Genomic DNA, 27195 nt, shown 5'->3' on the forward strand with positions numbered 1-27195 from the left:
TCCCGGAATTACGAGGGTCGGCTGACAACGATAATTCCACGGTGTTTTGGGCGGTGGGAGGGGAGAACGGAGGCCGTAAAGCCGCGTTCACAACGCGAATTCCCGTCGTGTCTACGACGGATCGTCCCGGCGAATACGCCCGGAGGGGGCGATTTCGTGCGCGACGACGTGCTCGAGAGAATCCGAGAACGGCAGAGCGTGCTCGGAGCGAAAGGGGGTCTTGACGAGAGCGAGAGTGAGAACAAGAAAGGGTGTTTGCGCGGAGGAGGGTGACAGGCCGAGTGCCTTAACGAGAACCCAGTCAGAAAAGGGTGTTCCCGCTCCCGGGGAGCCGTGACACTAATTTGCTCGCTACCGCGCCACATCGGATGTCATTCTGGCGCGTTTTCACCGCCGCCGCGCGTTAATTACCGCGCTCGTATTTACACTAGCTAAGACAGAAACGAGTTCAGCCGACCAAGAAGGGGAGAGATCGGTCCCCGCTTGTTTTGTGCAACCCCCCGAACAATGCCAGCGCCAGAGAGCCTGTAGGGTTAATAGTGACTGTTACAGGGGCTTTCAATCCTTCTTTTCTCGCGAAGGTTTCGAGAAAATGGAAGCGTTTTTTGACGGTTGCAGAATTATCAAGCGAGATACGGTATTCTTGTTGGTCGGAGGAAAACCTACCCCCTGCGAGAGTCAGCTTTAGTATTCTGTAACGACCCAGAAATTCTGGAGCATTCTGTATCTTCGAATCTTTTGAACCCCATAGGTGACTATAATCTCAATAATACAGTCCTAACGTATCCACTCATTTGATGTTCGATGGTTCCTCGGGATTGACAAAGTCCCCGGGTATATCGATGACTTTTTTATAAGGTTTAGAGCAGTGGCAGAGCCTGGGATTCTGATGCCAAAGATATTTGTTTCAGCCACATATGGCCATTAATTTATGAAATATTTAATATTCAGTACCGAGGGGTCTTCGAACACTCGACGAGGATTTACTGTATTCGTAAAAATATTACACACGATATCGGTTTGTCGACTGCCCACCCTCTGAACAGATATACATATTTAGCTTATCATCGAGGTGGCGCCAGTCCAGAATCACTCGTAAGCATTGGAGCAATCGAAATCCCATCGGAGTTGGTATTCCATGGGTAACGTATTCTAACATGCCGGTCCAATAATCGTAGCGGCCCGCCTACAGAATACTCTACGCCCTCCCCTCTGGACTCGAAATCGAGAGGATAGAGAGTATATCCCCTCTGTCGAGCCGAGAGCGAGCGAAGCAGCAGGGACAGGAGGAAGAGGTCAGCTTCAGCGGCCGGCCCGTTAATGTTTAGCGCAATCAGCGATAATGGCGGTCTATGGCGCGTTTAATCAAGGCAGTAGCCCGTTGCGGTTTGCGGTTCGAAAGCGGGCTGCCCCACGGTGCAAAGGAAAGGGTCAGTATGTGTATACGTATATGTGACTCTGTGTGTGGATATACGCGAAACAGGGGAGCAACAGACCGGGTGGTAGAAAGAGGGAGACGCGAAGGGATGGAGAACAAGAGGGTTGAACATATCAGGTGGGCTTAGCGGTCTCTGCTGGCTCGGCATCGCCTCGACCAGAGAGTGACCACTGTACACGCACACAAATGACCAAGCGCAGACTTGTATTCGCACACATACTCTCTCTCTCTCTCTCTCTCTCTCTCTCTCTCTCTCTCTCTCCGTCTGTGGTTCCAGCATCGGGAATTGACCAGACTGTTCCTTTCTCATTCGTTCCCTCTAACCCCGTCCGTATTCTCTTTCCCGTATGATATGCACGTTGCTCGAAATCACCCATGGCCAGGCGAGCGTTCACATATACACAAGAGTTCGCACCGACGCGTATAGCCGCGTAGCCTCTTTACTCTCCACCCGTTAGCCTCGGTCCACGTTTCTCGTTTTACCCTGTTCACCTCGAGTCTCGCCCTTTCCGCATCATGGGTCAGACCCAAGCTGGGTTGCGGTGGGAATCGCGGCGAAGTGCCCGACACGAACTACCAGGACCTAGTCCTCGATAGTAAATCCTCCCCTGGTCTAGTTTACCCCTCTACAGCCCCTCCACCCTCGACACCACGATGGAGTATAACCTCTTCTGACGGCTTGTTAACGATCCGCGGAACGGTGATTGAAACGGACGGTAGGGGATTCTCTTTATGGGACGCCGATGAACCCGGTAATTGTAATTGGACGATCGCCGATTGCGATTCGTTCTGGTCGTGATCATCGATTAGCTTGCCTGGAATGACTGTTACCGGGATTCGATCCCCAGACGTAAAGATAGGTCCCGTCTCCCGGTTCGTTTTCGCGCGACTAGAGACGAGGAATCGTCGAAGATTGCGACCGGGACCGTAATCTTTACCGTTCGAACGACCTCCGACGTTTATCGACGAATTTATCGACGATAGAAGGGGAACGGAAGACGCACGCGTAATCGATTATTTACGAGAAATTGTAGACCGTCGTTTATTAGGTGTATCCCTACCCCCTGATTACGATAACACGATTTTCTCGTCGGAAACCTATTTGGAGGCAGCAATCTCCTGGCAACAGCCCCCTAGTTTCCTCTAATACCTGGGGCCCCCGGAACATTCCTCTTAATGGCCGTGGAGCGAAGCTCCGAGCTCACGCTGTTATTGACTGGCTACCGGCACTTTCGTGGCCCCCCGTATAGATGTCCCGACCGTCTAATATCCTGAGTGCCCCGCTAATTTGACCGCCCCGTAACCCACTGACACGCTAATCGATCATTGTACCCGGGCTGGTGCTCACCGCCTGGTCTGGTTTCCAAACCGGGAGGGGGGGCGAACGTCTCTTGGGAAGAGACATCCACGAAAGACGAAGACAGAAAGGCGTAACGGGACCGAGGGACAGAGAGAGGTTGCGAATTCTATGAGCCAGGGACTAGGAGATGGGTAATTAGGTACTCAAGGGTAATCGCGGCATCTCGAGCGACCGCCTACGCCGGTGATCTCGACGACGACGACGACGCGCGCGGATTGCCGTACACTGTGTTAACTTTGTTCACTCGGGAATCCATTATCGATTGGCGAATTTACTCATCCAGCGAGACGAGTTAGTGAAAATAACCATAAATATTCGTGCTTGCTATGATCAGCTATTGACTGCTAACTGACTCTAACTCCTTGCTACCTAATTGGTCAACAGTAGATTGCGGTAGTTTATGCAAATTTACAGTTTCAGATAGAGTGGATCCACCAGTAAATTAAATTGTTTCATAACACCTAAATAGTGTGAAAGTTTATTAGAACCTTTATTTCATTATAGTTTTCAGTCTAGTCATCACTACCCTTTGTTTACAGTTACTGCCCGGACTCGTTGGGTATGAGGTATAGTTTGTTCTCCAGAAATATCATCACCGTTCGAGATAGTTAGAACATACTTAAATATTCCTCGTTTCATTGAGCGATACAGGTTCCTTTCCTCGGCTGTATTAAAAAACAGTACCTATGGTTAAAGCCACCGACCACCTGAACACCATTCCATCGAGTCATTGATTGATGCATCCTCAGCTCGACGCTCCTTTTTATCGTTGCAGCAATACCGGCGCAACACAGCCCACGATCGTGATTACTCATGGTTGGCGCTCGAAAGAATGACCTGTCGCTGTCAATTCCCCGGTCCGTTGGTCTTCTTTATCTTTCGTTACAGTCGGACAGCAACGAAGGCTGGGGGGCTGAGTAATGTACTCTAGTGTCCGATATCCGAAGGTATCAATATTTCCTCGCTCGTGTGTCTTCCTCGAAGCTTCTTGTCCAGTCAGCTTATCCATTTACACGATAATATGTACGTGGAGTTGAGAACTCCAAATAGTATCAAAAATTCAAGAACGTCGAATTTATTATTACAGAGACCCCCAGCCTAAGTCCCAAATCGTTATCTCCTTCTGTTCCAGTCATCCCTATTCACGAAAATACCCGTACGTAGTCGGATTTCGATTAGAATTTATCGCGAGGGTATGAAGGGTGAGTCAGGTATATCGAATCGGGTGGTGGGGGGGATGACCTTTAACCTCAAAGTCAGGAAAACCGATGGACCACCCAGTGTATCGAAGTGCAAGCTGCGGCCCCCACGGGGGGGTTGAACACTCGAAGACGAAGAGGAAAAGGGCGGAAAGCTCGAGTGCTGAGGCAGCACTCTGACGTTCAAACATCCAAACATCCCGATCTTTCGCCGTCTGTCAGCTCCTCTCCTCCACCACCACCCTCCCATCCTCCTGTTCGGTGCTGTCGAGTGCCACTTATTCTCCTCCGTCGTCGCTTTCTCCGTCTCCTTCCCCCCACTGGATCCCGTACCAAGCCCACTTCACGTCTCCCATCCCCTTCACCCCTTTTCGTCTCCTTCCCTTGTTCCCATTGGCAATAGCAGTGCGCCGATGTCGCTGACTGATGCCAATGCTGGCTCCGATGCAGGTAACAATGAGTATTCTCCTCTGTTCTCTCTCCCCCTCTCTCCTCCCTTCTCTATCCTGTGACTCTTTCTCTCTCTGTCTACCGTTCGCCCATCGAATCCCTCGGATTCAGATGTATATATACAAAGGCACACGAACCATGTGCTGGGAAGGGAGGGAACGATAGAGGGACAGAGAGCGATATGCACCCACGAGCATTCTCTGCGCAGCGACCACTCGAAGTCACATCCCTCCTCGTCGAGCAGCCACGATGAACCCCTGAATTGATTGCAGCCTGTTTACCCTCGAACATTCACACATAATGGCCGGTCCTCCTCTCGACGTTGTCGATTACCCTCTGTCTTCAAAGCTTAACCTCTCAGACTCGTTCTCCCCGGCCGTACTCGCGCGCGCATGATCAGTCATCGATCTTCCGTTTTATGTATTTTTTTTTTTTTTTTATTAATTCTTGACGGGGAATAACAACTTGCAATTATTTTTTTTTTTACCCGATTGATCTGTGGTCAGGACCGGCCGGTGGTCGTTCCACGTGCCGAGCTTCCCTTCGAACACTCATCGAGGATTTACTGTGGGTAGTGCTCGAAATGTTTGGCCGCTAGAGTAGGTGAAATGGAATCGTTCGTTTTCATGAATACTAATCGAAACGAACGAAACGAATCTTAGATATACAGGATTGATTGATATTCATGGGTACTGATTGGCCTCCGGTCCCATCGCAATTCCGTAGGTAGAGCGAAATGTTCGATCGACGGCGGCGGGAGAGGCCCGCAATTATTTTGCCTCGTCGGTGCTCTGGTTCGCCGACTCCGATCCATTGTCGCGGTTCGACTCGGCGTTCGTAACAGTTGTAACTTTTGTCCCGATAACTCGTTTACCAGCGGCTGCCAGGCCGTTATTCGTGGGCCGACGTTCCCCGCGAATCGCCTGGTTTGCAGCGCGTTATATATGTATATATATATATTTTTTTCTACCCTCGTTTTATTCCACCGAAAATGGGGGAGGGTCGGGGTAGGCCGTGGCGAAAATGCAACTCGACCACGTGCGCGCGTGTTGCATCGAGAGCAACGAAACGCATAAAATTCCATCGAGAGTAGGGATATCTGTGTTCTCTTCTCTTCGTTGTTATACTTTCTCTCTGTTTCAAACCCCTTTTCCGCCGACGCGTGGTACAACCCAACACCGCGGAAAATTAACCGAATGACAATGGCGAGCTCTAATATTTATACGAGCAATTTTCGACTCGACCGGCCACCGCAGGCTGCACCGTAGCCCCACGATTCTTCCCATAAATCGTGGTCCGTGTATATCTGTCACGCCCGATTGGATACCAGAAATGGTCCTTTTTCCTTGAATCCGTGACATTACCCCACGGAAGCGTAATTTCGTGCACGAGAGATCGTTGTAGTTATTCGCGGGTGGACATTCATTTTTGATCTGATTTTATGGTGATCAACCACTAGGACTATCAAACCCGTAGATATGACGTATTTCGGATTTTTTCTTTTACAATCATTGAAATCGTGCTGGAGTTTTCATCAGAGTTCCACGTTTAGCTTGTATTTATTATATATTTTATAATACTAACAATTGATCTCTACGCTTTCAAAAAGATTACGTTCCTTCTGTTCCTTTCCTTCCCTTCTCTATTGGAAAAACGCAAATGAGATTAGTCCTCTACCCCCGCCGTCGTTCCAACAATTCTGTCCTCTCTGTAACTCAAGGTGGCCACGTTGTATCGGGCGCGCAGAGAAGTTGGTGACAGAACGAGCCACCGTTAGCGGAATGCCAAATTGATTAAACCTAACTTTCGTTGCCGCGGACGAGCACAATAGCCGATGAGTTTTCAACGGATCCCTGTGTGTATATCCACCGTTTTATCGCCGAAACCGTCGCGCCAACCGTCGATCCGCGACAGCGAGCGCGCGCGCACACCCGCCGTCGGTATTCACTTTATCATTTCCGTTCCAATTTAAAATTCCCATCCCTGCAAAAAGTTGTTACGCGTTACAAAAATATAACGGAATTGTTGTCTACCGACGTGGCCGCGGAATTTCGAGCGTTCACAGAGAAATATAGTTGGGAACGAGTTCCAGGTTTTTGAGTGCTTCGATACACAAACACATATAACGTACGGGGAGCTGAAAATTCTTTGACAACGCGACAACGAACGTTCGCTGATAATGAATATTGAAATTAATAAATGAATTTTAATTGCTCCGTAATTTCAATACTCAACGGGTTCCATTGCTTTCTAATTAGAGCGTGTCCGGAGTTTTGAGTGCCCGGTAAATTAAATTTTGTCGGAGTCGAGTAGTGGCCGTTTCGAGCATGTCCGGCGCGGCGGTCGAGTACTTACTAAACTTGATTACAGTTGTATTTAAGTACTCTCGGCTTTGAATATCCCTGAAAGTATCGAGTGCATTATGCGTAATTTTTCGAAAGCACTTCCGGTATCAGACAGGATTCATCTTCGACACGGATCAAGATCTACGATGTCTCTGATTAAAGTTGTATTTTGATTCGGAGAACGCTTTAATTTAATCGCCTCCTGAATCGAGTACCGTCGATTTTAGCACCCGTCGGAATTTAGCGCGATCTAATTCGAGTCTGTGTGTGTCTTTCGATTCGAACACGTTCAATTTTGATTCCCGTCCAACTCGACTGCAGTCTACTTTCAATATTCATTCTAATTGACTCAACGATTTTTCTCCTTCAACCACCCGACCACATGCAAAAACTGTCTTCTTATGCATCTACACCAGTGATGGGCAACTCAGCGCCCGCTATACTCACTAGCGGTCAACAACGGGCAGCAGTGGTGGGTGAAATGTGTGAATGAGAGCACGTATCTATAATTTTCTTCACACACAAATATGTCGTGAATCGTGACTCCTGAACCTGCTTCGCAACCCCTTCACAGGAATCCGACATCTATCGTATGTCCCCACGAATGAAAATTTCGACGACAAATGTATGCAACTATTCCATATGAAGCTTTGAACATTGAACAAATTTTTCCGGCACTTTTCTGAATCCAAGATGGCGGAAAAACCTGTTTCGATTAAACACAGCATTCCAATACGACCGCCTTCGATTTTCCCGCATTCCTATTCAACAATTTCCTGGCGGAACTATTTCCACCCCACCACCGTGTGCAGCAGCCGTTCTCGACTTAACCAACCTATCCGTTCAACTATGTCGACGTGGGCGGCAGCGGTGGCGGTGGTAACCACATTATTCTTTACTCGGCGGGAGCGGCAAACTGAATAACGTTCCTGGGGGTTTGCAACAACGGGGGCGACTTGATTAAATTTAACTTTCGCCGCGGACCGAATCCAACGGGTGTCCGCGACGAGTGAGGTTTTCGGGCGAAGTGGGGGACGCATCCGCGTGGCGCCCTCAACGGACGGCTTGTGCCTTAACGCGGCACAAACGTCGGTCGGGTACACACTCACACGCACGTACACACGACACGACGACGTAGCGCGGGGAAACAGAGTCGTGAATGCTCGTACATCCGGCGTGTGCACTCCACACAACCCGCGGAATATTGCAATCACGCGGACGTTAGCCGAGCTTTACAGCGAGCGCAGCCAGTGTATAGGGGCTTACCAGAAACCAGGGAGTTACCCGAACACGCCGGTTTATTTGCTCGTGTAGCATAATACCAGCAAAGTCCGACGAGCAACTGCTGGTTTACTCGTTAGTGCGAGTAACGGGCCGTTCTACCGGCGAGCGCACCCCCTCCCCCTTTCCTCCCCTCCCTGTAGGTTGCTTCTGCCAACTTCCTGGCATCCCAGCTAAACGTGGCACCGCCGTTCCTGCAAACTTTCCGCCCCGCTTATAACCGCCCATCCCTACCACGACACAACACCCCCTCCCCCTGTTCGCGGTGTGCTGACTCTTCAATTAAACGATCGGAAGTTGCGTCACGCGGCCGTTTCTTTGCCCCCCTACCCCTCGCGACCGCCGATCATTTCTTGCCGGTTGGAACGACGCCATCAAAGGCGGCCGTGATTCACTCGAAGACATTTGGGACGTGTCCATTGAGCGTGGAATCGGTATTTCGATCTATTTCGAAATGTTCGAGTCTCTTCTTTTTATAGAATTCGATGGTCTCTCGATATAAGCACGATTTTATAGACACTGTCTATAAAAGAAAGTCTATATAGAAGGATGTGTCCTTGTGATACAGGGAACCACCGTGTAACATGACATTCGTACAACACGGTTTCGATCTAATACTTTTAGAGAATTGAGTAGTTTTAGTGAGTTTTTGAGTAGTTTCGATCCAATGTTTTTAGAGAATTGAGTAGTTGATAGTGTAGTTTTCGTACCTTTTGAAATCTATTCCTGTTTGTCGTGTGTACGGTAAAGTCGCGTTAACTGCGCGCGGAAAAGTGTCCTCGGTAACTTCACACGCGTCATCTGCCCATCACTAGAGGAATCCCATTGGAACCCGTTAAGTGTACAATCTATTAGGATCGACGACTGAACGAGGGGAACCCAAACAAAAATTAAACGCCGGCTGCCTCGACTCTTAGCTTCTCTTCCTTTCTCATTCGCTGTTTTTTTTGCGACCGTCGCTGTCGGCATTACATTGTACTTGCGAAGGCGAGCTGGAAATGGTGACCGTCCGCGCTTAGTGCGCGCATACGGTCCCGAGTTTCACCACACGCCAATTTTTCGGTGTATTGAAAACTAAACCATGAATATTCATGAAACTTCACATGTTTATAAACTACTTTATTAAACTTGAAATTACTTTCAACACAGTGCTTATTTGTATCACCAGGATATCGGTAGACGAGTGAAAGGAAAGGTTAACGTAACTTCTTATCAGTAATCGTATAGCAGAATGAGATATTGCTTTCCAGAGAGCGAGAATTAATCTCGAAACATAGATGCGCCCAAGAAGAAACTATTCCCAATCGTTCCCGAAAAACGCAAGAATCAGCATCTCTACCAGGGTGGTTCGTATTTCCCCGTTGCGGGGATCATCGGGATTCCTCGATATTCGCTATCGGTACGCGATATTAGATTATTCGGCTGTATATATCGGGTCGTGGAGGGGTCGTAGACGGGAAGCGGAATCGAGGTAGACGGTTGTGGGTGGGTAAGGGCATTCGGTTCACGTCACCGTTTCACAAGGCAAAGGAATTTTATCGGCGGCACTTCGTCGCTTTGCATTTTTATGCTCGCGAATGTTGCGCCGACAGCTTTTAGGATATATACGGGAGGGGGGGAGTGCTCAGCCGAGCGTGTATAGGAAGTGCTCCCGTAGAGAGTACGCCTATTTCGCGTGCTAGCGCGCGGATCTCGAGCACGCCGTTGCGCACACGCGCGCGGACGCGCGCGAATCGAGAGTACGTGTATACCTCAACCCCCGAACAGGAGAGGCACTTTGCTGAAACTTCTTGCGGCTTTCTCGCGATATTACGAGCCGCGGCCGCGTGTTCGTCTCTCGGTATGCCACGACCCCGCGTTATGCCTCTATGATAGAACGGCGACGTGAGAGAAAAAGGAAAACAACCCCCTGTACCCCGATGGTAGTACAGGATTCATGCACGTACTTCAACGTTTGTATTACCGTTAACCCCGTAGCGTTCCTCGACATCTCTCTCGAAGATTTCGCAATCTTCTTCGCCTCGAGATTAAGAAATTTTCGTCCTTATTTCTGGTTTTTATCTGCAAATTTTCAAATTCGATTATCTCGAAAACGAAACCCCACACGAAAAAAATGTATTCTTTTTCGACCTATTTTTGCTTATAGAATCACTACTGTCCGACCTGAGACACACTGTGTACCATTTCGCTCGCGTGTCTGTATAGTGCTGTCCGTTTCCACTTGCCGAAATTTTTATCACCAAATCGAATAAGAGATTTCGTGTTTTTTTCAGAATACCTTTGTATATAAACTGTGCTGAGGAATAATAAGATCATAAGAAAAAGATACTATCCAGACGCATTGTGCTGTCTTATTTATTGTAATGCAATAGAAATGAAAAAACCAGCAAGTCTCGGTATACGTTTCGGAATTCGTCACATCACAATAGATTATCCACTTCTCTGTCGGTGGAATATTTTAAGGTAGGAAAATCTGTTCAGAGTTTCGGGGGAAACGTTTTTCCTTGGGAGGGAAAAAAAGGGGGACACATACTCTCGGACGGACCAGCAATCTTCACGGTCCAATTTGGCGACGGTAGGGAAAAATTCATTCCGGCCAAGGTTTTCATCCCTTTCCCGGTACGAAATCCAGGACAATGAGAATTCGGAGCGCCGAAAACTCACCTTCCACGTTTCCCGTCCGCGTTTCTGTGTTTCTGTTTTCGGTCCCCTCCGTTCTTTTTCTTCCTCCACGGTTGGTGAAGCATCTGAGCCGTTCATTACTTCCTTGGTTACCTCTCCAAGCCGGGGAAAACTTCTTGGCAACGCAATTACGTTTGCACACGGTCTCTCTGGCCCTCGTCGTTCGTCTCTTCCCTCGCGATGTCACCCTTCGTGTACAGTTTTTTTTCCCTCTTATCATTCTGGAATCGTTTCTTACCTGGCAGACACCGAGAAATTCCAGGCAACACGATTGCCCGACGAAATCGTATCGACGCCCTCGAAATTAACGCGAAAGTTGCCACCGTTTTACCACTTGTGAAACTTAAGCACCAGCATTTCGAAAGCAATCGAATTTTAGAATGTAATTTTGTTAGTTACACGAAGCAAAATGCCTAGGAAAATTAGACATAGTTATCTTAGACTTTTACCTCATTTCTGTTCAAAGAATAACCAAATTTTCTCAATAAACACAGCCTATTACGCAGATATCCTAGGATATCTAGTAAAATTAAATAAACGACTCTGGACTCATTTCTGCTCAAAGAATCAACCCCCTACTCAAATCTACAGCTCGATCCCCGCGTAATCCTTTCGAAATGCTGATCACCATCGGTGCACTTCGTACAGCTGTTACCCCGAGCAAATAACGGGTTCCCTCTTTCTCTCTCAATCTCGCGCAGTTCATTCGCAAGGATGGCGCGACTCATTTTCCCGTGCGTTATAATTAGTGGTCTAACGACTGGCACTCGGAAGGGCGACGGGTAATTAAAACAACTCTTCCCCCGTTCCCTCTCGCGGATGGCTTTTTCCTCTTTCTCGCGCCTCGCTTCTCCTCTACCCGTCCTCCTTTCTTCCACCGCTCGTTCGTCAGCGCAGCTCGGCTCGAGCTAGGGAAAGTTGCCAAGAATTTTAGCGGCCGCGATATTTCAATTAGCATCCGAGGCTCGTTTAAACGGCAGTGAAAACGGCTGGTGCCAGGCGGCCAAACCCTCGTGCGATGTGCTTGTGTGTTGGCGTTACCCCCAGAGCACGGGTTGGGGTTGAGGGGGGGAGGGCGAAATTGCTGGAGAAGAACAGGGCCAGCTCGCCGTTTATACCGACTGCAGCCAAGCTAGTTTATACGGACCGTTTATGAGTCGCGCAGAAGCTCGGGCTGTGCATCGGTGGCCCTCGTTTCCAACGTCGGACACCTAAGTACACTTCACTTCCTGTTGCACGACGAATCGACTTCTTCCGTTGCCGTGGAGGCTTTTTATTTCTCTCTCTCCGTCTATCTTGCATCCTGGTGTCTTACAAACGTGAGAAAACCGTTGCCAACAGGCGTCGTTTAATGGAAAACGAGCGACCGCGCCAATTCTTCCCCCACGATACAGGATCTTGTAATTGGGGAGGGGTGGTGTTGAGCCAAGTGGCACGATTCCACGAAAGTACTTTGGGAAATCGGAAATTCTGCGGCTTTGGACCACGTTTATGGAAGGATGCCTGGGAGGACGTGGATGTTCGTGTGCGAGACGGTAGTGGAACGTGATCTAAGGGAAACGACAGGGTAGTTGTATAATTGACCTTGCGATTGAGAGTGGCACATTATGAATGTTTAGATGGAATGAACTATATTTTCTTGTTGTGTTATTGCGTACTCTGTTGTACCAGTTGATAAATATGTGACCCTAGGTGAGAAGGATCTCATGATCGAGTAGCTCTTGAAATAGCACTAACTCCACTGTTTGAAATTTTCAAATTTTAAGATCAATAAACAAGATTCAATAAACAAGATCGATGGGTTCACAATTGCGATATGTACAGAAAAGTCCGACAATAAACAACCTACAAAACCCTGATATACCCTATTTAACTATCGTAAAAAAGATTATCCAGGTCACGGGTCCACAATACCGAAATCGAAAGAACCAATGGACTGTTACACCTGCTTCTTCGGACCAGGTAACACAAGAAACACGTTCCCTTCCGTCACGACGATACGAGGCCAACAAAGAGACCATGAGACGCCCCGAGGCCCCTTAAGTTAAATAAGGCAAAGGTTCACCGAACACACCCTTACGATGGGAAAAGCGAATGCAGATGCAGGTGCGGTCAAGTAACCGGTCGAGGGTGTTTGCGACACCCTCCGGCCAGAACAGAACTGACGGGGATTAAATTAAATCCGCGCTGAATCGACGGCAGCGTGCATGGTGTGGGGTTCCCCATTCTTTCACAGATCCCGTGCGATATTACCTGTATCTACCGCCACCTCAGCCGGAAATTAAGGTCCCTCCATCGAGCAAGAAGTCACCCTCGCTGGCGGCGGCGTGACCCTCCCGGAAAACCGCCAACTGTTCCGGACAAGTGACGAACGACGACCCCCACGATCGTTAACCAACCACTTCCAGCCGATTCGTCCGGGTATACACGGTTTAATTTCGCTGAGCCCGTGATCAGAGTTACCCCCCTGGGCATTCGAATTTTAAATGGGATCCGGAGTTTTAATAAGAACGGCCGTATAATCGGGAATATAAAACCAAAGAGATATCGTCGGCACCTTTTGTACAGTGCAATTTTGAATCAAAATGATTAGCGCCACATATAATTTGCCACGCTGCACGAATATTGAAACCAACATTTTTTTTTATTTACTTGAACGTATTATAAATAAATGCCAGCAAGTTTTTTTTAATATCGCCTTATTTCGGGCCGTTAAAGGGCAAAGGAGCCTTAAGACTGTTCCCAGGCCGTTTCGTCGGGTTTAATTTGTAGCAATGCCTCGACAGAACCGCTTTCATGAACGATATATGTACTTAGTTCTGTGACTCGGACTGATTAAGAGGAGATACACTGTTGACCGGGAGAGTCCAGTCGTTAAGTGATGTCAATCTATTCTCGAGCCGTTTCGAAGGCGCTTTCGACCGGCTCGAATCTTTAGACTAGTTTAAACTGATGCGATCCACATCGTATCCGATTTTGTTTTCATATTTGAAGGCTGCGGTAAGAGTGCTTGGTCTGAAATGTCTGAATGTTTAGCAGCAGGTCTTGGGTGTTGTATCGTATTGCTGTTAAGGAAGTTAAGTCTTGAACAAAAAGACGAAGACCATTTCTTTATTGTATTTCGGTGTGTGTCAAATTATTCAAATCACACCACATACATCAGTGGGAATGCCCTGTGAAAGTTGTCTGATCGAATCTAGGACCAGTTGAGAACCTGCAAATGAATCTGTATGTAGTAATACGTCGTAATATAGTGTAAACATAAAATTTTCCTATCTGACGCCATTTATAAAATCATGAAAATCTCCATGGTTGATCGTACAAGTTTAAAAAAGATAATATTGTATTAGTGAAACCTGTTCGATCTCGTGGAATCGAGCCAAGCATCGTGTTCTACGCGCGATCATCGAGATTATTATGTCGTTACAATGAATTAACCGGTTCATCGGGCGACAGAAGTGGAAATTAGAATTTGAATCGACAGGATTCAGTGGCGGGGTAATCGGGAGAGAGGGGTGGTCTCAATAAAACTTGAATTAAGTGACGTATATATTCGACGCGAGTTGCCTCCGATGAATGATACTCCTCGAATACATCGCTGGATAGGAATAGGGGAGGGACGATAAAAGAGGGGACACAGGGGAGCAGCGGTCAGGGCGATCGTTATCCCCGTTCAATTACGCTGGTATATATACGGAATCGTTGCGATCGTTGATTCGCGAAGCGGTTAGTTCCATCGTTTAATAAGGATCGTTCTCCTTTCTGCTTTCAGACAGAGATAGCGAAGAGGTTAAACGCCATAATTGCTCAGATCCTGCCGTTTCTCTCCCAGGAACATCAACAACAAGTCGCCACTGCTGTTGACAGAGCCAAACAAGTGACCATGACCGAACTCAACGCCATTATCGGGGTGAGTGCACGCCAATGGAAGATAAATTACTCTCTACCGCGCGCTCACGTTCCGTTGTACATCGAGTTATACAGGTCGGATCGTGACGTCTCGTGTTTGCCGTTGAAACTATCCGGGGGACATTGTTCGAGTAATATTGAACGGTAAATTAAATATTAAACTAGGGACTTCTACCGAAACGTAAAATATCGGTATTATATCAGTATTATCGGTTGTACCTTCGCCCTATACAGGGTGAACCAGGAATCGTGATCAGTAGAGATTACTCTGTTATTAACAATCCGATGGAAAATGTTTTTATCAGGTATAGCATGGTTTCAAGAGAGCTTTAATTTATTTTTTTTATTTTTTTCCCTGAGTTTTCAAGGCCTCTCCCTCCTGCTATTATGTCTACGAAAAACAAATAACGGTTGGTATTCGTGTGATATCTCACCCCCACTCGTTCCATCTAGTTGCCGAAATTGAACTATCCCGCCTTCTAATGCGAAATCAATTTCCGGTATCGCGCGCGCGGCCCACCCTGCGAATCGATATGGCCGCCGAAGTGATTTGTAGATACGGGGGAGACGGGAGGTGGCTCTTTTTTTTTTTTTTTTTGCTTCGTCCCGGTCGGTTGTTACCTTTATTGCGCGGGGAGTTATCGAAACGATACCCGGGATAAATTTCTAAACTCGAAACCGATCGCCGAATGGAACCGAGCCGCGAGCGCGACCCCCGACGCGCGGTGCTGTATGAAAAAGAGATTACACCGGGAAATTTGTTGTCGATGGAACTAATGGGGACAGTTTTGCCGGGAAAAACGGTCAACGGGTTTCAACTGGGCTCTGCGTGGAACAGCTTTCCCGGAGAATTGGATTTAGATCCGATGTGTGTAACCATTACTCGCGATTCGTGTGTTGTTTATTAGATTTTCTGAGATACGACATACTCGCGATACAAGCGGAATTACATTGAACTTTTAACACTTTGACTGCCACGTCAACCAAATGTGGGTGACATGTACACTACCGTCCAGAAGTATCCGAATACTTGTATTATGATGACGCAAATTTGTAAAATATTTTTTATACGAAATGGTTTTATTGATTTTTGTAGTATGATCTTACCAAAAATGTCAGTAAGATGATGTAGGCGTCTGGTTTATGACAAAAAAAAGGAAATAAAATGTGTCTGGCTACGTATGGCCTATTTCACTGTGGCAGTCAATGTGCTAGACCTTTTAATTCCATAGTTACCGACTCACATCTTGGAGTCCATTGTTAATTCAACTTTGTGTGATGTCACACCTGTGATGACATTCGACCGTAAACGATTAAATTGATTAAATAAGGAACGTAAAAGTGTTTTAAACATTCGTTCTCGATCATATTAAATCCGCCCCTGTCACACTGTCTTTATTTCACGCAACCGTTCGCCTTGCCACGGAACATCCGCGAATAAATCGGAATCGTCTGTGTCTCGTTCGTGGTCGATCGGGGCGAGCCCCCCGGCGTTCAACATCTTCCCACCGGTATACATACACCTATATACATATATACGTTCAGTAAATTCCCCCGGCGGGGTCGGCTTTTATCTCGAGGAAAAATTCAATTCTCCGCCCGCAAATCCTTTTCGTCGAAAATTTACGCGAGTCCTCCCCCCGGACTCCGTTCTACTCCCCCGTACGATGGTTCCGAGGTTGGTTCGTGAACGGTCTGTCGGTGAATGCTCACGGGCCGGGGCTGATTCGCGTTCAGACCGGCGTGAAACGGATTCGCCGGCGGCGAATGAGAATCCCTGCCACGGGATGGTAGGAGGAAGCCGATGCACGCCCGAGGAATCCGAAAACGGACGGATGGATACGATCCTGGCGAATCCCGAATCCTCCTCAATATTGCTCGAGCACTCAATTTCCTCCCTATTAAGCCGCCGGCTTCTCTTTCCTCTTCCTCCACCCCTCCTGGTCTCTCTCTCTCTTCCTCTTCCGTCGCGTTCATCCGTTCCCCACCACCCTGATCTGCAACCCCCTTTCCTCAATCCCCCACCCGGTTGAATCTTATCCCGAGTCTTCCTGCCCGGTTTCCAAGCCGGATAGGTTATAGTGTTACGGCGCACGAGCACCGACTAATCAGCATTCCTGACATCCACTACTCGGTTCACCCCATCCCCCGACCCTTTAGACTCCTAGGCGCTTCCACCTCAAACCCCCCGGACCATAGAAACTTCCACGGATCCGCGGCGTTGTCGGGGCTACGTGCGGCAAATCCTTAGCAGAATCCCCCGGATTCCGCGCGCTTTAAACCGTTCTCCCATCCCTTCATCCCTACCTCAAGCATTACCCTCCCTGGTCGATCCTTCCCTCTCTAAGGGCGATCTTAAATCCTTTCGGTTACCACGGGGAATCGAAAGGAAAACACGTACCGCACGCCGAAAGGTGTGTGTGTGGTCACTTTAATCTAGACCCCTGTTCCACTGGCCTGTTAACGGGTGGTTCGTTGTCGGTTAGGGTTTAAGGAGTAACGATAGCGGTTTTTCGGACGTTGGTGATACTTGTTGACGAGAATGTTGTATTCAGTCGACGCGTATTTTTGGATTCTATGGAGTTATGCAAACGGTATCTTCTGGACATTGTCTTCTGTGTCTCAGAGTTGGGCATAATTTTATTCGAATAATAGATAGTGAAACGTTGCAGTATTTATGGGCATCATTCCGAACTTTAAAGAGTCGATGAGGTTAAATAATTGTTTGCCGACTGTCGAGTAAAAATTAGAATTTCCATGTTTATAGGATTAAAAATGACGAAGTATCTTTTTTTTATCTTTTTTTCGTTATTCGAAACTCTTTATCCAGATTATGAGTGTTCTAAAATCTACTTCGACTCTCGTGGAACGAAGCCGATATCTCGTGTCGTCCGATTTTTTTTTTTTTAATAAATATTATACTCCTTATCCATTACAAATGTAGTCTGTTCGAGCCTCTTGACCGTTATCGGTATCGAGGAATCGTATGTACAAGTACACGTTTATCTGTTGTCGCTGATTTCTGCGAGAAATCGAAAGAAAGAGAAAGAGAGCGTGTGATCTGTATCGTAAGATATTATCGTTAATATTATCGATAAATAATTCGCGTTGGTCTTTTGAGCAGTTGTTCCATGTGTGCTCGCTTGAACAAACAAAACGAGGGACGGGCACTGGCACTTCGACAAAAATTACGCTGCGTTGCGTGCGTTTCCATCGAGCCGGAAGGGGAGACGGTTCGTAGAGCGCGCGGCTGCTGACGTTCATAATCTCTTGCACGAACAGCCGGCTGGAAGCTTTTCAGGCGTCAACGACATGTGATATAGAAGAAGGTTAAGACGATCTTCTCGGGATCTTTTAGCGGCCGGGTATCTTCACGGCTGGTTGAGTCAGCAAGTAGCCACCGACGGTGAAAACTGCTGAGAACAAGAACCTGCAGCTTGGTCGACGACGCAGGTGCCGTAAGAAGGCTCTCGCGCGCGAAGACAAGAGGGGGGAAACGTAATGACTTCCCCTTTTCTCGATGGCTCGCGAAGGATCACTTCCGCGAAGACGCCGTAAAATTTACGGAATTGAAACAAACTCTGTTCAGGTTTTATTCCTCTACGATTAATGTCGTTCATTTTTTAAGAGAATATACCATACGGAGGATGAACGATTTCGTTCGTTCACTTTTAGACCAATAATCTACAGAGATACGTAGACAGAAAGCTCTTTCATTATCAAAATAGAAAATACGGTAGTTCGATATATTTGGGGCAGCCAAAAAATTCGATCCTATAACCACAAAATTTTCTAATGTGTCGTTGCACCTTGTGAATGTACTATTATGATTTGAGGCACCATGACAGCCTCTGGTGTAGAACGGTTTGTATTTATTCATCGTAAATTTGGATGTTTGAATACTTTAAAATCAAATTCAGCTGTAATTGCATTCATGGGTCTTCTTGTGAGAACGTGACCCAAAATATACAGGAAAGGTGGTTAAAAATTGTTTGCTGGAAAACACTTTCAATCAGTTACGATCCTCTGTGACGTAAACACACACACACACACACGCACACACATACAGTCCATCCGAATCTCAGCATATCCGTCGCAAAAGCTACGACCTAACGGTTAGGTCCTAACCGATCAATTTCCTCGACTCCTCGTGTATAACCCCCGAGGAACTAGGGGAGAGAAGCCCTCCGCAAATACCGGAAATGATCTTCTCGAGGCGAAAACGGTTTAGGTCGTCCGCCAGTGCCATGAATACCAGGCTGACGGGTGAACCGAGGTCAAGATTATTATAGTTAGCGAGAAGCTCCGGAAACGTTTCTTAGACGTTTCCAGCTTCCACCGAGGAACGCATCCTCGACGCCTTGTTCATCCCAAGATAGACCCAGTGCAGTGTTTCCCCTCGCGGTAGGTATGCGCGCACACGGTTCGGTTTCTGTTTGCGTGTTTTGTAGGTGGCTCGAGACAGTCAGCCGACGTGGCTGGGTTATTATATCGTTAAACCATTTAATTATCTCGGCAAACTACTCGGCGGAAATATTACGGGGCCGACCTTAACGAGTGTACACGGTTTCGCTGAGAGGGGTAGCTCGCCACCCTCTTCCTTCGAATTCGACTTTGTCTTCCGACGAGACCCTCCCCTTTTCTTATCGTTCTCTCGTCTCCTCCAGCGTTTTCGCCCCTCCCTTTTCTTCCCCTCTGTTTTCTTCCTTTTTCGCCCTGCGATCCACCGAGCGTTAAAACGCTTCGGCGCGGCGGTACAATTTGTCTGGCGGCTGAAACTCGACCGACATCCACCCCCGACTTGGGGGTCCAGGTAACGAGGAAACTGCCAACAACCGTGCACGGTTCTACGGTCTTCCCGAAACTTTTCCCCGTCGCGCGCTCGCCCGGAAACAGCCTGTGGTGCAAAGTCCCGCCACTTGTTCCGTACTTTCAGATTTACCCAGTGGAATACCCTGCCGGGGACACGAGGCTTATTTAAACGCCTGCCAGTAAAAGTTCACCCTGTGATTTGTGTGCACCTGGTCGTTTGGAGAGATTTTCGTAACGAATCCCGAACGGACGTTCCGGTTCGAGTAATGATCGGAGAGGGTAGTTTCATCAATTATAAATATCGACGAAGAAGTATCAGAAGTTTTCGAGTAGTCTGCCTACGTGTAAAGATACACCACGGCAGTCGATTGGTTAACGTTCGTTGTAACCGATAAACCGATGTGTCTTCGATATCAGCCAGTTCCCGACCGGTGTATCAAACGATTACGATAAGGACAGTCGGAAGCGTGTTTCATCGGTCGTCAATGATGTCACCTCTGCCCACCGATTCAATCTCGCCTTCGAGTTTTATCGCGACTACGTGTTATCGCCTGTTATTACACGATTAGATTGCTGGATTCCACGTCCTCGGTTACTTTCGAAACCCCAGTTGAACCCCCGCCCGTTAAGATGTAATTCGTACACAATTTTTTTCCTCTAGAAATTAAACGATAAGAATCGGTATGTTCGAGGGAAGATTTCGCGTTTCGGTGAATCCCAGATGAAATTGAATTTTCGATGGTTCCGTTACAGCAACAAAGGCCAGACCTGCCGAGGCTGCTGCAGCAGATGCACGCGCCTCAGCTTCCGCCAGGCGCCGCGATAGGGCCTCATCCAGGTATGCCGTCGCTTCCTGGACCTGGACTTCCCTCCTCGGCCTCCGCGGCCCTTCTGGGATTAGGAATACCACCGGGCGCGGCAGCGACCGCCGGAGGCTCAGCTGCCCATCCACTTCCAATGTTGACCAAGCCGGACCACCATCGGGGTCAGCCTGATGACTTGAAGCCAAACGGAGGTTAGTTCAGCTTTTGATCCCTCGATGATCTGTATCTCGAGATTTATGCCCCGACCTTTGTGAGCGAGGACATTCCTTGCAGCTTGCGAGCAATACACAAAAAGCTGAAGTCGCAGGCTGATGGAGAAAGGTAGTTTACTGGAACGTTTGCTAAACGGATCACGGACCGATAACACAAACGCAGAGTATGTCAGTATGAGACTTTTACATTCCCCATTGACGATATGATTTGTCGTACTCTCACGAGAAAACTCTATAGAAGAAAACTCTCCTACCACTTAGTAAATTTATTTCAAGTACTGAAATAAATGTTAAAGTGAATGTTAATTTGGCATAAATTTCAGTAACTCCCAAAACTAAATGGTAGGAGGTCCTTCATCTACCTCACTTTTTCCCTTAGCACATACAAATTATTCATTGTTATTTAATAACAGAATACAATTTCACTTTAAAATAATACAAAGAAGAACAGTCGGTGTACCTCCTTGTGCAACTTGTACGAGAAATCGTATCGCCTATGGGAGCCTTAAAGGCTCTTCGAATCAAAGCACATCGTATGTGCAACGAGTCGAACGTGTCTCATTTAACCGATGATGATCCATTAGATTTTCCCAGAACTCGTACCGCTATCAGGTCCACGCACTTAATACGAACAGAAGAAGTAAATATCGTCGAGTAACCGCGATCCATCCTTTCGATCGTTGAAGCGTATCGGAACAACAAAGTGTCGGCGATAAAATCTCAAAAAAAAAAATTCCCGGTATCGCTCGGCCACCGTGCCGTTGTGGTACACGATACGAGCAACCTGTCACGTAGCTGGTTCGATTTACAAAAGTCGCTTACCCCGTGTCTCACGGTGCTTTTTTTCGCGTGCATCAGCGTCTCCCGTCCGCGAATATTTCGCGTATCGAACCAAGCGACCAGCCAGCCAGCGGTCTGGTTCGCAGAAGTATTGCTCATTCGGTTGGTCGTGTTTCCTGCAACCCGGCCACTTGTTTTTCTACGACCTTATCACGACCGGGTATGGGAAGTCGCGCCACCGGCCACCAGATCCCCATGGGACCGTTCGACGATGTATTCTGCCATATTCCTCGCAAACAAACAACGTGGCGTTCATCCACGTCCGTTACGGCGAAGTCAAACAATCGTATATACATATACGCTGTAATATAATACGGCTGAGCTGCCTAGTCTGGATACTATCGTTATCGTTGATCTTCGCTGGAACGTACACTGGTACTATTGTTCGATTAGTTCCGCTGGTGGTTATATGCTCATTATGGTGGTAATACGTTGAGCAGATCGACACACAGTCAATGTTGAAATTCTGTATTCCCTCTCTATAATTACGCCGCGTTGACCTCGTTATAGTTACATCGATATTCAATCCTGTATTATAGGGCTAGGCTGACGCTAGACGGGCCCCGGGAAATGGAGCAACCGCGTAATTGTACGATCTATGATCAAGCACATGTATCTTTTGGTCCCTAATCTTCAAATCAAATATAGTTACACGTACAATCTTCAAAATTGGAGGTGTATAACGTTCAAGTGTCGATAGGCGAACACCTATTAACGATATCCGATAAGTGTGAAAACGAAAGATTGCGAAAGAGCGAGGATGCCATTCAAGCATATCACGTTGTTCCATCCGGCATGAAGTGTACCAAGTGCCGAGAAAATTGGTGGTAACACAGGTGTTTTGGGGGGAGGGGGGCACGTTATATAGGGGTGACGGGGGATATTTCATCCGGGCCGCAATACGACGGTGACGCAAACGATCGTGCTTAAGCCTGAAACTCGCAGAACCCCTCGATCTTGACCTCGAAGATCCACTTCTGCCACGGCGCGCGTCCTCGTCATCCCTCTCTCTCCCTCCTTGGAACGACATACGAGTGCAAGAACGTTCGCACTTAGGCTCCATGTAGCGCTGACAAAGTCGCGAGGGCTTCAAGTGACTCTCCTATCTCTATATAGCGCACGTACACACATACATAGAAAGAGGAGCGCGCGTACATACTTGCTCGCTCATCGCGTCTCATCCCTCGCGTTTCGCCGAACTCGCGTCTCGCTCTGGTTCCCGTCTTCCGCGTACAGTTCTCTCTTTCTTTCTTCGTCCACCCCCATTTTCCCACTCTCTCTCACTTTGGCTCCCCTCTTGCGCTGTGCATGGTCGTCTCTCAGGAGAGCACTCAGAATCTCCTCTTGACACGAGAGTACTTCCGACTCCTCCCTCCTTTCCCTCCTCCCTTTTCGTTCCATCCACCTCTAGGTGGCTCTTCTAAACCTTCGCGCCCCTCAGCCTGTTCTCCTCTCATCCTTCCTACTCGCTCTCCCCCTTGTCCCCGTCTGTCTCTTCTTCTATCCACGCCCGTTTTCATCGTTCTACGTTCTTCCTCCCGTTCCCATGTCTCTCTTGCTCCAGCAGCAATATCTCGAGCTTCACTCTCCGCCTAACTGTGTTACCGCAGGGGAGGAAGGGGGTATAACCTCCCGGGCAGTTGTTCCGCGTTGTTTCGCATTTTCCGAGCGGTTGTCGGGAGGTCCACGCGGTAATGAAATACCGACCTCCCCTCTCGCCGATCCTAGGCTACCGACGATCTTCGTAACGCCGCCGAACCAGTACCACCTGACTTCATCGCTGCGGTCCCGCAGGAAATTCCACCGCGATCGGGCCACGTGTGGTACACGATCGTCGTCAACCGAACGGAAACACGCTCTCCCGAATGGTTCTCAGCCGGTTCGAATTCTGGTTCGATATCCTCGATTGCGCTCAGTTTTGTCACGCCTTTCGACAATCATCCTTATTACATATCATCATTCCTATACAGCTCCCATGGAGTCTTTACTGTATACGAAATATGTATGTACAACAAACTGGAAATTTCAACGAAATTTAATCGAACAATCACATATCCGTCTGAATTTTTTCGTCTTCTAATGTAGCCTTCGGAAAGCAAGTACCGTCCCTTAATCTCTCTTTTGGTAAATTAATCTGCGAAAAATTGAGTTTGAACAAACATCGCGGACTAATCTTCGTTGTTCGAGAAACAACTCCTATCCTCTTCGAGTGATTGAACACTCAAGTCCAATTGATGACCTTGATTCTCCAATTCAAGAATCTATCAAAGATTTAACAGAAGAAACAACCCCGAACATATCGTATACCATTTCCTCGCTCCCAAACAACGTTTTCCATTCCCCCACGTCGTGTTTTACATTCCTCCGTCCTCCCCCAGACGACTCCATCGCGACGGGAACCCGCGACACACGAAATCATCGTCGAAACTAGTGTATACTCCCAGTGAAACGAGGTAGAGGAACCTCGTCGACACCCTTTTGAAACGTGGAAGCATCGAAGAGACAAGGAACCCGTAATGGGCCACTATTTCTGTCGCGGCAACTGGGGAACTACTTCCCCGCTTTCCGGAACATTGCTCCCGGCGAATTGTTTCCAGCATGGGGTCGTTATCGTTTTGACTCTCCATCTCTTTCTCCCCTCTTCAACCGTCCAGATTCACCCTCCGTGACTAACTCCGACGTCCGACGTAATATCTGCCTCCCCTCGTCCCTGTCCCATTCATCCGATTCTTTCGACTGGTTCGCGAAACGATTTACCAGGCCACGGGCTGAAAGTAACTCGACTCGGTCGGCCTCTTTTACAGACGATTAGAAACCGGTACTGTTCGCATTACCATTTCATCGGTGGATATTTGCGCGAGTAATGGTCCCTCGAGAGGATCATCCCTGGTTCCCTCGAGCGTGTACGCTTCTCGTAATTCTCTCGGATATTGTCCTCCTTTTTTTCCTACCCCTCCTTCGAGCCTTGTCTTCTTCTTCTTCCTCCTCCTCCTCCTCCTCCTCCTTAACCCCCCTCTCTGTTCTTCTTCGATGTCTGGAGCGAGCCAACAGTTTGCTTTCCTGACGAGATCGGGTCATTAAACCGGGCGTAACTTATTCCACGATCGCGGGCGGACGGGCGAGCGGCGGCGGTGTTCACGCTCCTTTGGTTCCAGGTATTCCGGAAGCGCCGTTGCACGAGCGCCCCGCTCGAACGGCGATAAATTACGTAAACGTAATCGCTGTATAATTCGACGAGACAATGCGCCGGAACCGGTCGAATCCCCCCGGAGGCAAATTGAATTTCACCAGGGCGATCGGTCCAGCCGCCGGATCCTTCGCCTGCGGAAATAACGATTCCGCGCGCCTCTTTATTATACAGCGATTAGCGATGCTGATAATGGGAGAGTTTATTATATACGATAATGAACGAAGTCGAGTTTCGTGGAGGTTATTTCTTTTTTAGATAGAGTCGTGTTTTTTTTTGTTTTAAATTATCACGTAGTATAGTATTCCCTTCCGATAATCACGCTTTGTCGATTTCGCTATTATCGCTTCGCTGGTTCCATGCGTGACGTGAGTCTGGTTGATGATAGGCAGCAAGATAGATAGATTGAATAGCGCTAAGCGATGAAACGATCGCAGCATCGAGTCCATTATTCTCTGTAATCGCATTGCCAGTCCGGAATAACGCGACTACAGAAATGGAATACCTACTACGTATATCTGACTGGTGATCCAGAGTAGAGATTTAGTCGTCTCCAGCAGTTGATAGCAGTTGATGTACCGTGTTTTATATTTTTAAACTATCTACAAGCCAGCATATATTTCCGATCAACGGTGCTTAGGAGTAATTTGTTGAAAAATTATAACGCATAATGTCTGCGATCTACCACAATTATACAGTGATATTTTCCTGTCAGCTGGAAATATTTCAAATTTCTAGGTTATAAATTTGTTAGAAAAATCATTTCACATTACAATGTTCCAACAAAACAAAATACTAAATACCCTCGCTTAGATTGGAAATCAATGCTAAGAGAGAGGACTTTCACAAAATCCACACCACACTCATCACCCACATTCATAATCTTTCCCCTTCTCTTGTGGAATTCTCTTTTAGAACGACGCTCATCCACCGCTGATATTTCTCTCCCCAGTCTTAATGATCCCAAAGGTGGTGAAGCGCGCGTTGAACGCGTCTCCACGAAGATGCACAGACGCGCTTCTCCCCGTCTTCTCACCCCCCTCCCGTCGTCGTGGCAAACGAGCTCTTCGCGTTTTAGTAGGAAATACGTTCCTTCCTTCCCCTGGCCGAAGAATAGAGAGACGAGAAAGGGACGAATATTAATCCGAGGTTCGCGAGCGAGGTGAACGTTGCCAGATTCCCCGTCTTCGTCCCTCGACGCATCGTGGGGGTAGAGCCACAGTTGGATACAGTCCACGCCGTGGAAAATTCACTGCTTCATCCCTCCGTTCGCCAGCCACATCCCCCTTCGCAACAACCCCTTGGTAATGGGTGGGGGGCAGTGGCCGAGATCCTTTCGCCAGCTCGCGCGACGGCTTTTCCTTAATTTGGTGCACCATAAAACACCGCGGGGTAAGTTCCCCACCCCTCACCCCCTGTCGTGACCGGCGGATATGTTTTATCGCGGCGTGTAAAACGCGCACTCCGGGAATTACTTTATTTGTAAATGGCGGTACGCGGAAGGTTTACGGGCGGCGAGTTTTCGCCGTCCTGGGCGTACCAGGAGTGTCCTGTTTGGGGCGCGTGGCTCTGGGAACTGGAAATTATTAATTTGGTTGAAAATTTAACGAGATCTTGAAGAAGGAACGTTATAGAAATTTCTGTTTAACATAAGCGTTATGGAACTGTAGTTGATACTGAAAAGTTAATCACTTATTTTGTTACAAAAACATGTACAATAGTCTGCTAATTAATTATCTGTGGAGCTGTACTCTACATATTCTGAAAGTTAACGAATAAACGGATTAGAACATGAAAATGAAGTGAATACACAAAGGACAGGTTTACCTAATTTATTCGCAAGGAAAAACAATTTTCGTTTAATATGCATTACAGTATTTGAAAGAATTAATCGCGACTACAGTCGACAATCGAATTTAATAAAGGTAAATCCAATAGATTTCCCGAGTCCTTCCTTTTCCTCGAGGTACACACCCCGAACGAGACCAAGCCCTTCCAAAGAGGGACCCACCGTCGTATTTCCCGGCAAATTGAACCCTCACAATGTTTTCCATGATTATTGCGGAACTAACTCGAACGGAGTCAGCGGTATGCCGGTAGAATCTTTTCCGCGCAAGGGACGAGATAAAAGAAAAGATGGGGGCCGGGGGTAGAGGTCGAAAGAGGAGCTAGACTTCTCGAGGATTTCCGAGAAGAGACGTTGAATGAAAGGAAAGAAGACGGGGCGAAGAGTGGAGGGTCGGGGAAGGATCCTGGACGAGAAGCTTTGTCCTCGAGAAGCCAGGTTCATAGTTTTCCCTCGCTCGATTTCCGCCCCACGGACCCTCCTCCTTCCTTCTACACCCTTTTGTAGGGTAGGGTACACTTTGTCTCGCAGGAAATATCCTAACGATATCTTCTTCCTCCTATTGTTACCCGTCGTACGTAAAAGCTACACGAGTCACTTTTGCTCCGGGAACACGTAAACCACGTCGGATCGGTTTCTGCGTACTGGATTACCCATTAGAGGCATCGAAATGTCTCGGATGCCGAAGGACTAGGAAGTAAAGGCAATTTGAACTTATGGAATTGATTACACAGGTGTATGTGAAAATTCGTGTGTTAACAGAATACGAAGTGGAAGTTTCATTTTTCAAGACTGTCCATGGAGAGACCA

At 47.7% G+C, this 27195-nt stretch overlaps 1 protein-coding gene across 1 annotated transcript in view; it reads left to right on the plus strand.

Annotated features, from left to right (window-relative positions):
* LOC107192044 (protein groucho-1-like) overlaps window positions 1–27195 on the plus strand; it is a 113819-nt gene that overhangs the window by 61172 nt on the left and 25452 nt on the right. Inside the window, exons 5-6 of the mRNA XM_015581224.1 lie at window positions 14528–14665; window positions 20230–20491. Coding sequence (XP_015436710.1) covers window positions 14528–14665; window positions 20230–20491 — 400 coding nt within the window. The remainder of the gene's footprint in view (window positions 1–14527; window positions 14666–20229; window positions 20492–27195) is intronic.

This window comes from Dufourea novaeangliae, unplaced genomic scaffold (genome assembly GCF_001272555.1).
Source record: "Dufourea novaeangliae isolate 0120121106 unplaced genomic scaffold, ASM127255v1 scaffold296, whole genome shotgun sequence".
Classification (NCBI taxonomy): Eukaryota; Metazoa; Arthropoda; class Insecta; order Hymenoptera; family Halictidae; genus Dufourea; species Dufourea novaeangliae.